The sequence below is a fragment of the Notolabrus celidotus genome, chromosome 13 (genome assembly GCF_009762535.1).
Source record: "Notolabrus celidotus isolate fNotCel1 chromosome 13, fNotCel1.pri, whole genome shotgun sequence".
Taxonomy (NCBI): domain Eukaryota; kingdom Metazoa; phylum Chordata; class Actinopteri; order Labriformes; family Labridae; genus Notolabrus; species Notolabrus celidotus.
Genome location: NC_048284.1, coordinates 12,278,880 through 12,290,909, shown reverse-complemented (window position 1 = coordinate 12,290,909; position 12,030 = coordinate 12,278,880). Strand labels below are relative to the sequence as shown.

Below are 12,030 nucleotides of genomic sequence, written 5' to 3'. Positions count from 1 at the left end.
CCTGCCTCGACACATTCAACACAAGATTCAAATGTGATTTATTTTAGTGTTTGTCCCTCACACTCTATCACTTTAACACAGGAATAACATCAGTGTTCACACAGTTGACTCACACTTTGAATTTTCGGGTTAAATGAAATCGACACCAGGCTGAAGCAACTTTAAAGGAAGTATAAAATATTAAATTACGGAAGAGGATAAGGGCAAATGAAAAAATATATATATATTAAGGTCCAATATATTTTTTATGGTTTTGTTCTGTCAGAAAAAAAAGTCAGAATTCTGAATTCTGAGATTTTTTAAAGAATTCTCACTTGAATCCACTGAAAAAAAAAAAGATTAAGGTCCAATATATTTTATTATGGGTTTAGAAAAAAGTCAGAATTCTGACTTTTTTTTCTCAAAATAAAAAGGTAAAAAAATATATTGGACCTTAATTTTTCTTTCAGTGACCCTAATCCTCCTCCTTATTAATACCTACATTTTTAGTGAAAAATAATCTCGGTTGGTAGATACTCAAAATATTTACATAGTTTAGAAACTCAATGACTTATTACAGATATATTGTGTTTTTAAAGTTACACTTCATTAACTAAGATAAATAAACATATGGATGAATAACATTTGCCAAACCAAAAGCACCTCAACTGAAATACTTCAGGATGTAAGACATTTTAACACTTTGAAAGGTGTTTTACATTTGGCTTTAAGCATTTTTATTTTACTTTGATCAGCTACTGTAGTAGCCTACAATGAATCCAGGTATTTTAAATGTTAAGAGATCATACATATGTTGATCTGTTGAACAAATGTGTAAAGTAAAATTGTAGGCATTAAAATTCATACTTACATAACAGTTGTTTTTTTTTAGGACTATTTAAGATTAAAATGATAAATAACCCACAGTTTATGTTCCAGTTGCATTGATCTGATAAATAGTAGTTTGCAGTTTGTCCTTGTCATTTTATTTATATTATTACATAATGGTGTTTTCATCTTTCGTACTGCACATCTAATTTTTTTTTGCACAAATTTGAAGTGCCTGCACAAATGATGAAAAATAAAGAAGGGACATATATGAACTGGTATTTCATTAAGTAGATATTTCATTAATAGGCTGCTGTGATGAGCAGGAGCACAGTGTGAAAAGTAACTTGAGTTCAGACCTAAATCCCCAGTTAAAATTCTTATGGACCCACTATAAGCTGAATACCCCAAATACACCCACAGAAGCAACGCACTCCATGTGCTTGTTGCCACAGCCTTACTCTTATTTGTGATCCGACTAAGCTTTTCATTAAACAAAAAGGTTGTAAATTAATACATTTCTGTTTGTTTTAAATGGAAATGGCAACAACCAAATGGGAGTAGTGAAGGTATAGCTTATAACTGACCCAGACATTTCCTGACTAACTTTAGGCTGAAGTGTCGGAGGACCTTTCAACATATCATCTGGAGCCAAATCAACATTTTTGTCATCAGTGATATGGTGGATGTTGTCCCAGTTTAAGCACCAAATTTTTCCAGACCAGTCATTATAGAGTTGCACTTCAGCCTGAGGACAGAGTCCACCCTTGGACCAGACTGAGAAAATGCTTGCTGGGCATGCAGATAATGGGTGTAGAGACTTTGTAAAAGGAGACGGGTGATGGGAGACATGAGAGGGGACAGAGAGAGCAGAGTCCCACGACTGTCCTGCCAACAAACAACCGACCTATTTCTGATCCTGTCCACATCTACACTGAAACTCAACAGCCAATGAAATCTCTGACTTGTGGGAGCGCGAAATAAATACATTAACATAGACCGGGAGCAGTAGAAGGAGGTAATGACAACAGAACAAAAGCATATTTACATAGCTTAAAGGCTCACAGCAGGGGCTTATTGACAGATGCAAATAAATAGATAAACTCACTGATGATTGTAATCATTCAAAACAATACATTTAACTTAATAGATTTGTATAATGATACTTTACTTGAAAATAAAGCACTCGGGTCTTGGTCTGTGTTGGAGGAAGTGTGGAGAACAGAGGCAGACCATTTTCACATATTTTGGAACTGCCCAAAAATCAAGTTGTATTTGGGGGGGATTAATTAAGGCATTACAAAACATTTTTGGAGCAGGGATTGACTGCTCATTCTCAACTATTTATCTGGGTAACACTGCAGCCCACCTCCCAGCTAAGGATAAACACTTGTTAAAGATTTTATTAGCAGCCAGCAAGAAGGCTGTGACACGAAAATGGTTGCAACCCAATCCCCCAACAGAGACTGAGATAGACATTGTGTCTACTATTGAAAATATGGAGAGAATGACTTACTCACTAAACCTAGGAACATAATTTTTTTTGCATTACTTGGAAAAATGGACTGTGTGTGCAGAATCAGAATCAGCTTTATCGAACACACAAGTAATTTGACTTTGGTAAACTGTGCTCTCTTTGTACAAGGCATAAGAATAAGACCTACAAATAAAAATAATAACAATAACATCAGCTATAAATATAAAAGAACATTAGCATTTAAGGATTAATAAGCCATTACTGCATGCACTGACTGTATTTCCACTGTTATTGATGTATAGATGGCCTACTGTTTCTGTTTCACTGAGCTGTGTGGTCTACCTATGCCTCTTTACAAAAATACAGTATATTTTTTTTTTTAAAAGGACTCAGGTCTTCTTCAGTAACTAGCTTTCTGCCTGCTTAATCTATCTTTTCTTTCTTTTTCTCAGGATAGCTCATTGAAAAGCGATGCAGACTGGACTTCCATGTGACTGTGCTTCCTCTTGTTTCCACAAAATGGATTATTCCAGCAATAATCAATTTTCAAAATGCAACAGCACAGTCTGTACGGAATTGCTTAAAAAGTGGAGAAAGACACGCCACAGTGAGGTTTGGGGCTGAATGGGACAATCCTGACGTCAGTGCACTAGTTCATTGGAGCGACTCCACGCAGGCTGCAGGACATGAAATGCTTCCCGAGCCTACTTTTGCAGGACACGGCTCCGTGGTGAGCTGAAACACCTGTTTAAACAGGCCCTTTAACGTTAACTGCGCCCTCCCCCCCGTTTGTGGCCTGTTTTGAAACCGGAGTGGTGAGTCACTCCTCTCTCGGTTTAGAAAAACAGATCCGGCTAGGCTGGGGCCCGGCGGGGGGATGGGAGGCCGGCGGTGATGAACACCGGAGGTGGACGCAGCTGGACTCCCACTCCCAAGACCCTACATCCTGACAACAGCCCACCGTGTTCCCTTAGAGACCGGGCTGATCTAAGAGGGGGGAAAAAAGCGACAGAATAGAGTAAATGCGTGTTTCTCTTGCTTAGAAGGTGTAGTCATCGGTGGATCCAATCCATTTGACACGTTTTCCTAAAAGAGGATCAAGAATAGAGACCATCCTGGTTCCCCATAAGTAGGCTGCTGTGTGGCCTCTCGATATTATAAGGAGTTAGTGGGTTTAGACCATAGACTGTATAAAGGTTATATAGGTTTAGACCCATAAATACTTCATAAGGTTTGATATTTGACTGGATACTGACAAGCAACTCCAACATTTTTTTTGGGGGGGGGGGGGGGGGGTATTTCGTCCTATGTGTCTTTGATACTATAAACAAAGGGAAAACGTACAGGCAGAATAATCAACCTACTCACTGGCTCTTTTGCAAAGGTTCATTGATAAAGTTTGAATTTCCAGGGGTCATCCTGGTTGTCAGGATTGTCTATAATGAAATAAAATCATTCAATATTTGTATAATGGTGGTTCATTTAAATTAATTAATGGTGTCATCCACAGCACTAACACTAAATAAATACAGATTTATTTATTTTTTATGTGATTAATCGCAAAGATTACAGAAATGCCTTTTCTTGCCAGATCACGCCACCCCCCTTCTTTTTCCCGCCAAAAAGCCTCAGGGGTTCGAATCCTGCCCCCCTTCTGATAGGGCGAGTCGATGTTTCCATGACAACCGTTGCTCTGGACAACAAGAGATGCTCGAGGTGATGCAGCAGCAGCAGCAGAATGCCATGCGCAATGCGGCAACATTATAACTACTCCTCGATCCAACACTACGAGGACACATTACTCAAATGTGAACTCCACAGGCTCACACACTGCAGGGCTGGACAGTTACAAAGGATGAGACATGAAGATGTTTGTGAAAGAAACATTAAAGCTGCTGTTGGTAGTCATGATATAAACATCGGTTCAGAGAGAGACTTCGAATGTCAACTCCCCCTTCCCACCAGATTTCCTCTCACTCACCTCCACCTCCCCTCTCTGCTCCTGTAACCCCGCCCACAAAAGATGGTTGTGCGTGTTCTATGCGGAAGAAGTGGGTTCCCAGCCAATCAGGGCGACAGAGGGTCGGGGAGTAGCTCTGATTGGTTTGTGATAACGGGAAAGAGGGGAATAATAACATTGCTTGATTCAAGAGCAACTGAAAACTATCAACTGTATAAAATATGGACGTAGTCTCCGTGACGTCACCCATCTGTTTCTAAAGTGCTGTTTTGAGGCCAATCGTCGGCGGCAGCCATATTGTTGCTGTCGAGCGATTGTGACGTAAAGAGGCGGGCTTTGAGCCTCCTAGCCAACAGCTACAGTGATCCGCCTGCCAATCAAGTCAGCTGTGCCTCTGATAATGGAAGACTTGTAATCCAAATATCTTTTAAATGACCACATTAGAAAAAAATTCACCCCCGTACAGTGTGTGCCGATCGAGAAATGAGCTGTCCAGACTACATTCGTCTTTTGTACCAGGCTGTAAACATGTTTATTTCTGCTGTAAAGATCGGCATTTTTAATTGTTGTGTATGTGGTTTTTCGTACTTCTGGAGCCAGCCTCAAGCAGATCCTTGATGAACTGCAGTTTTTAGCACTTCCGCATCAGACTCATACTTTTAGACCTGAGTTTGCCGCTTCATTCTATGAGGAAGTAGTGGCCTCCCAGCTAATCAGGGCGATGTAGTGGGGCCGTCCTTAACCAATCAGGACGGAGGATTGGAGATTAGCTATGATTGGTCCGTCATAACGGGAACGAGGGGAATAATAAAATTGCTTGATACAAAGGCATTGGGAAGCGCAGAGATTTTGCAATAGTCTCAAATTACTCCACTTACCAATGAGTACCGATGGGTATTATGACCTGTTCTCCAAACCCAGCAGAAAAAAGTAACTTTTTTGACACCATTCCTACCAACAACAGCTTTAAGTGGCAAAAGAAAACAAAAGGATATTGCAGGTTTAAAACACTGAGCGTCCGTTGACTTTCTGATGGGCTGATTTGTGATTATTTTATTGTATTTATTTATTTTTCTTTAAAGTTTACTGTTCAGTTCTCTTGTTATTCTAATTAATATTTACAAAATTATTTTGATTTGTTAATTTAACTTTTTTACTTATTATCAATTATTATTATTATTTCGTATATATGTATTTACTCATTTTTAATGTTGCTTTATATTTTATTTATTCCTTTATTTGTACTCTCAGACTATGGACTAGGTGAAGCATCATGCATTGACCACACTTTGCCATCAGTGCAGTTCATACATTCACCGCTAGATGGCAGCACCGTACCCTTCATTATAAACCCAAAGTCTCAGGAGGAAGGAGGAAACAAAAATTAAAATATTTTGTTCCAGAAATAGAGGAAGTAAGGTAGAAACCACTTCTCTGCTCTGTTCCGTAATCTGTATTCAAGCCGTTCAAGCCTCAATCTGCAGAAACCTACATTTTTGTTCCTGTCCTGAGATTTTGTATTGATAAAGTTTGGATTTGAATGGTCTCCTGTGGCAGTAATGATGGCGGCTGATGAAATCGTGCACGGAGTTCCTCCTTCCTTGTCTGCTAAAGTGGTCGGGTACGTTGACAGCTGATTTTAAAACTTTGTCACTATGCTCATTAACAGATATATATACTGCTGTCTCACATGATGTAAAGTAAACGACAGGGCTGTCATTTTAATACAAGCAACAGCATTAGCTAAGTGCTAATATAGACAGTCATAAGTTTTCATTGACTAGAAGCACAAATTAAATCATACAACGTTGATTCAGTGAACTAGACACGTTTTTATATGACTGTAATGGTACATTTGCTCATATCCTTCTGCAGTCATAATATGTACTTCATATTGTGCTAGGTAAATTAGCCGACTAGCTTACCAGTGCACCTGCTACAATAACATGAGGTATTATTGATGAAGCCTGATTAGCTGTATTGTCTTTCTGCAGGTCATTTGCTTATTTGACAGTGAGAGACAGACTGCCGACCATCCTCACTAGAGTCATTGATACGATACATCGCAACAAGAACAAGTTCTTTGAAGAATATGGAGAGGTAAGAGAATATTCAGTAAGCATTCACACATCAAACACAAGAAGTACACAAGATTTACTCATTGATTTACAACACAGTTTGCTTAATAATAATAGTAATAATACAAAAATTCAATAAATATATTTATTGAGTTTCATACACATTTTAGTAGAGATAGACCGATATGTTTTTTTTCAGGGCCGATAACGATACCGATTATTAGTAGTCAAGGAGGCCAATAACCGATATTTGGAGCCGATATTCATTTGCATTAAAAGGGAAAATATTGTTTGAATAATACAAACTCCAACACTTAACTACATTTAAATGCCTTTAAGCATATGTTTATTAAACAGCTTTTCAGATTTGCAACATGTTAAGGTTTTTTTTTAATCTTAGACAATAGATATCTTTGTTTTAAAACTCTAACAAAAAGTGCAAAAGTGGGTTGTATGAGTTTTTAATCACTAGTAGTTGTAGGGGCCACAATGGATGCTGCTCAGCTTGTCCCAGGCATGAGAAACTGCAGGGAGAAATTAGCCAAAATAACCCAGTTTTAAATTGATCTCTTATCGGCCGTTGGATTTTTTTTTTAAAAGCCGATGCCGAAATGCGTCAAAATGCCGAATATCGGTGCCCGGTCGATAATCGGTCTGTCCCTACATTTTAGTGACAAAACAACACATTGATGTGTGCCTCACCTCACAACCAAAGCACCCACCAATATTAAACATTAAAACAAACTTCTTCTCAGACCAAAAGTCATATTTTATGCAAATATATATATAAAATAAAATAACATGAAAGGGTAATACACATTCAAAAATAAAGATATATTATCTCCACACGATTCAGTCGATATGTATTGAGGTTTCTATCAGAGAAAACTCATTCCTTCTCCTCATCATCTGACAGCTCAATACTTTTCACAAAGGTAGAAAAGGGTCCCTATATTTTTTCAAACACGTCCCTTTTTCCTTTTATAATATATGTCACTTTTCCAAAGGAAGTGTTGTAAGCATTTGCCTAACCCAGTGTGATATAGTTGGTCTGTTTATGTTTTTTCCATAATATTGCGATGTATTTTTTGGCGTGCAAAAGATGCATATCTATCATTATCTGGTCATTTTTAGTAAACTTATGATTATTTGGGTAAAGTCATAAAAAATAATACATTTTATTTGTAAAAGCGCTTTAAAAGTTTCTCTAAGACACTTTACAAGAAAATAAATTATACAATAGAAAAGCAAAGGAAAGCAAAGCAACAAAACAAAACAAACAAAAATCAATCACTTATAGGTTAAAAGCCTTTCTAAATAGGTGGGTTTTGAGTCCGGATTTGAATTTGGTGAGTGAGGGAGAGAATCTGAGGGGTTGGGGGAGAGAGTTCCAGAGGGTGGGGGCAGGAGGGAGCTAGATTATGGAGGGCTTTGTAGGTGATGAGGAGGATCTTGAGGAGGGTGATGTGGTCTCTGGAGCAGGAGTGAGTGAGAAGTCGTGCAGCTGAGTTTTGAATGTGTTGTAATTTGTTGAGGAGGGTGTTGGGTGAACCGTAGAGGATGCTATTGCAATAATCGAGTCTTGAGGTGATGACTTCACAGGTGTGGTGTAGATGTACAGTTCTGTTGGGTGCCAGCAAATGAGGGGGTGAAAGGAAAAGAGGATGCAGACAAATTAGCAAAAGGGGCACTGGGGAAGAACATAACAGTCCAAATACCTCTTGGGACAGGAGAAGGGAAAGCAACCAATTAAGAAGAAAGGAATGGAAATATGGCAGAAAAGGTGGGAAGAAGACCAGAAAGGAAGGAGCTTTTACAAAATACAAAAATCCGTAATAACAAAAAACTATAAGGAAAGGAAAAGAAGGGAGGAAATTATCATAATGAGACTCAGAGTGGGGCATACAGGACTAAATGACACTTTTTATACATTAGGAAAAGAGGGGCAGATGGTATAAGAGCAGTCAGGAGGGCGCTCTATATTTTCCCATCAGACACAAGACTGATGGGAAGAATTTAATGAGGATATGATGATACACACTATTGTACAGTAGGTGGCGGTATGCACCTAAAAGCTGTTTGCGATCCGCCATTAACCACAAAGAAGAAGAAGAAGAAGAATATTCATTCATTAGCTGAATTCGAGAAGTTTCTATCCGGTGTTACGAAGCTTATTGACAAACATTTCACTTCTCTTTTTCTTTGCATACAGGAGGGTATCCGGGCAGAGAAGCAAGCAATATCTCTGCTGTCTAAGATGAGGAATGAGATGCAAACTGATAAACCGGTGATAGACCTAACAGACGGTCTGCAGGACAGAGAACCCTGGAACCAGTACTTGCAGAGACAACAGACACTGATGGAGGACCAGGAGCCTGTCAGCTGGTTCAAGTCTCCATGGCTTTATGTTGAGTGCTACATGTACCGCAGGATACAAGAGGCTATATGGCTGAAGTGAGTAGCATTTACATGATTTAATGGGAGCTTTGTGTAGCCACTTGAAGTATATGGCTTAATCAGAGTATTCAGATTTATGTCATACATACTGAGACTTGTTCCCTGTCATCACATCAAGCCTACAATGTTCTAAGTCTACATGGCTTTTAAGCTGGAAACTTCAATAACATATTCATTTTGACTGTCTATAAACTATATGTTTATTAATTACTGCATCGTTATGTGCTTGACTATCAGTTCAGGCCTACAAGATTCAAGTAATGTTTTGTAAAAAGTAACAGAATGTCCAAATGGCAATGCATCATTAGTAAACAAACAGTGTAGTGTGGTGATATCTAAATTCAAAGCAGTCTCTCTGAAAGTCTGCAGATAGTTCAGATCAAGGGCCTGAGAGACAAGGATGAATTGATGGATTTAAATGATCTAAGCAAACTAACTCCTGTCTGCATTATCCAGGAAGTCCACACACTTAGAGTTAAATCGAGTTTAATCGTCTTAATTTAAATTTTAAGAGATAAGATAAGATAAGATTAGATATACTTTATTGGTCCCCCATTGGGGAAAATTCTTTTGTTACAGCAGCTTACAACATGGGACAGGGGAATACAACAATGTACTTACATAGTTAAAAATATAACAACAATAATAATAGCAATGATAAGGGTAAAATAGAATAAAATAAAATAAAATAGAATAAATTTGGCAACTATTACAGATGTATACACAGTGTACAATTCTATCTGATAAATAGATAAGGTAAGTTATTGCACAGATAAAATTGCACCATTTAAAAAAAACATACACAGTATAAAGAACAGTGCAATTTAGATGGATACAATAGTTATTTTAGGAATTTTATGTCTTTTAAAATATGTTTAATTTCTTGATTTTGCCTTTTCTGATTTTATGACCAAGTTGCTTTATTTTGCTTCCCATGTAGAGCACTTTGTAACCTGGTTTCTGAAAAGTGCTCTTGAAAATTCTTCTTCTTCTTCTTCTTCTTCTTCTTCTTCTTATTATTATTATTATTGAAATAATGACATTAACAGCCCACAAGTTCTACTATTCTGTTGGTGTCATCCCTGTTCTTATCATTTAGAGAAGGGTATTTTTCTTGTGTTGTACTTCTCCATCAATTCTAGTTCTTTTTTTTTTTAAATTGTAGTCCTCCCATCAACGAGTACGACGTCTTCAATGAGGGAAAGACTCAGAGCTATTTTGAGTCTCAGCAGGCTGTGATGGCTTTGTGTACATACTTGGAGGAATTCCACAAGAACATGGAGGACATCTCAAAGAATCAGCTGTTTGAGCATTTTAACAAACTGCTGAAGGTCAGTGTCCTCTATATATTCTCCTTACATCAGTCATTGTTATTTTTCTATATATACTTTTTATAACAAAAACTTTCCATAGGTTTCTCTTTGGGGGAACAAATGTGATCTGTCCATCTCAGCTGGCAAAGAAAACTCCCAGAAGACCAGTCCAATAGATTCCCTTGACAGCCTGCAGCCCTTCATCTTGGTGGATGACTCCAACATGGTATGGTCCACTCTTACCTCCCTGGAGAGACCAGGTCAGCTGGAGAAAACCAAAGCAGGCAGAGTAGACATTGTTCTAGACAACGCTGGCTTTGAGTTGGTCACTGACTTGGTTTTAGCAGATTTCCTGGTTTCCTCCGGCCTCGTCCGTGAAGTCCATTTCCACGGCAAATCCCTCCCGTGGTTCGTCTCTGATGTCACAGCTCAGGATTTTAAGTGGACCATTCGGCAGACCATGGGAGCAAATCACAGGTGGATGTCCAAGAGTGGCGCCCAGTGGCAGAGGTACATGAAGGAGGGCGTGTGGTCCTATCATGACCATCCTTTCTGGACACTGCCTCATGAGTTCTGTGACATGGCAGGTGATGCTCCTGACCTGTACGCCACCCTGCAGGAGGCAGACCTGCTGCTGTTCAAAGGTGATCTCAATTACAGGAAGCTAACTGGAGACAGAGACTGGGATCACGCAGTGAGCTTTGATACTGCGCTACGAGGGTTTGGGCCTGCACCACTGTGCAGCCTGAGGACTCTTAAAGCCAATGTTCAGGTCGGTCTGCAGCCGGGTCAAGGGGAGAAGCTCACCTCCCAAGATCCAGACTGGATGACATGCGGCAAGTATGCTGTCATACAGTTCCACAGCCCAAAGTCTGAACAGACCTAAGGACTTCAGTGATGGATCATAAGGACATTAGAGTAAGAAGTATCATAGCAGGAGTTCTATTTAAGCCATAAAAACAAAACAAAAACTAACCCTCACATGTTGCACACAGTTGTTGAAGCTGTTCTTTAACATTAGTTAGCACTTAGTCACATTTCATACAGAAGTAGTCACATATATATTAGAGGAGTTTTTTCACCACTGATTTCAACATGTCTGCAATGGTGGCACTATTTACCTGAGTTGTCCCCTCATGGTTTGAATGCTGCTGTTGTTTACACTGACAGTTTTATATTCAGACGTATTAAATCAAGGGTGTTGTTTTTTTTAAATTTCAAATAGCTCATGTGTTATGCACAATGTATTAAGTGACAGTTAAATGTTTACAGTTTAATGCACATACTGTAAGGACTGATCAAGCGGGATATGGGCTCACAAATTCTAATGTTAGAGTACAATCACTTGTATTTTTGCATGCAGAGGGGGACGATTAATGTCATATTAAGTTATTTTAATTCAGCTCAGCTCAGGTTGTTTTTGCTTATGAACTCTGCCAATGATTTGCATGCATGAAAACATGCAGACAAAATTAACCTTTGGCAAATCATACGATAAGACTGTTTGAAAGATGGTGGACTGTTAGTTGGGCCATGTAACAAAAACAGTGATGCTTGTCTGGTTTCAAGTGGGAAGCCAGACCTTTTTGTATCTTTAATGGTAAAGATGGATGTCTTTTGGCACTCTGTTATTATTACTCTGTTATTTTACTGAATTACTAATGTTGGTGTCAGTATCTTTGAGGGGATGTTCACTGGATTATTGTTATTGCTGCTATAAGATACATATGGTTTTCATTCATTGGTTTCAATTAATAAAGAATTGCATTGACTGCTCTTTTCTCCTTGATTGGACTGCTGTGATTCACAACATGAGACATGTACACTTTTAGCTTTCTTATGGGTGTATATTTACTTGCAATGTGCATCTGTATCAATTTTACATATTCAGACAGTTAGTTGGTCTTAATACTGGTCAAGTGCAGCATTAGTAGTTTA

At 38.6% G+C, this 12,030-nt stretch overlaps 1 protein-coding gene across 1 annotated transcript; it reads left to right on the top strand.

Annotated features, from left to right (window-relative positions):
- The first annotated feature begins 5,592 nt into the window (after positions 1-5,592).
- On the top strand, positions 5,593-11,868 carry armt1 (acidic residue methyltransferase 1). Its single transcript, XM_034699224.1, has 5 exons — positions 5,593-5,865; positions 6,239-6,344; positions 8,535-8,776; positions 9,945-10,110; positions 10,193-11,868. Exons 1-5 carry the CDS (start codon positions 5,804-5,806, stop codon positions 10,976-10,978), a joined length of 1,362 nt encoding a protein of 453 aa, XP_034555115.1. The 5' UTR covers positions 5,593-5,803; the 3' UTR covers positions 10,979-11,868.
- The last annotated feature ends 162 nt before the right edge of the window (positions 11,869-12,030 follow it).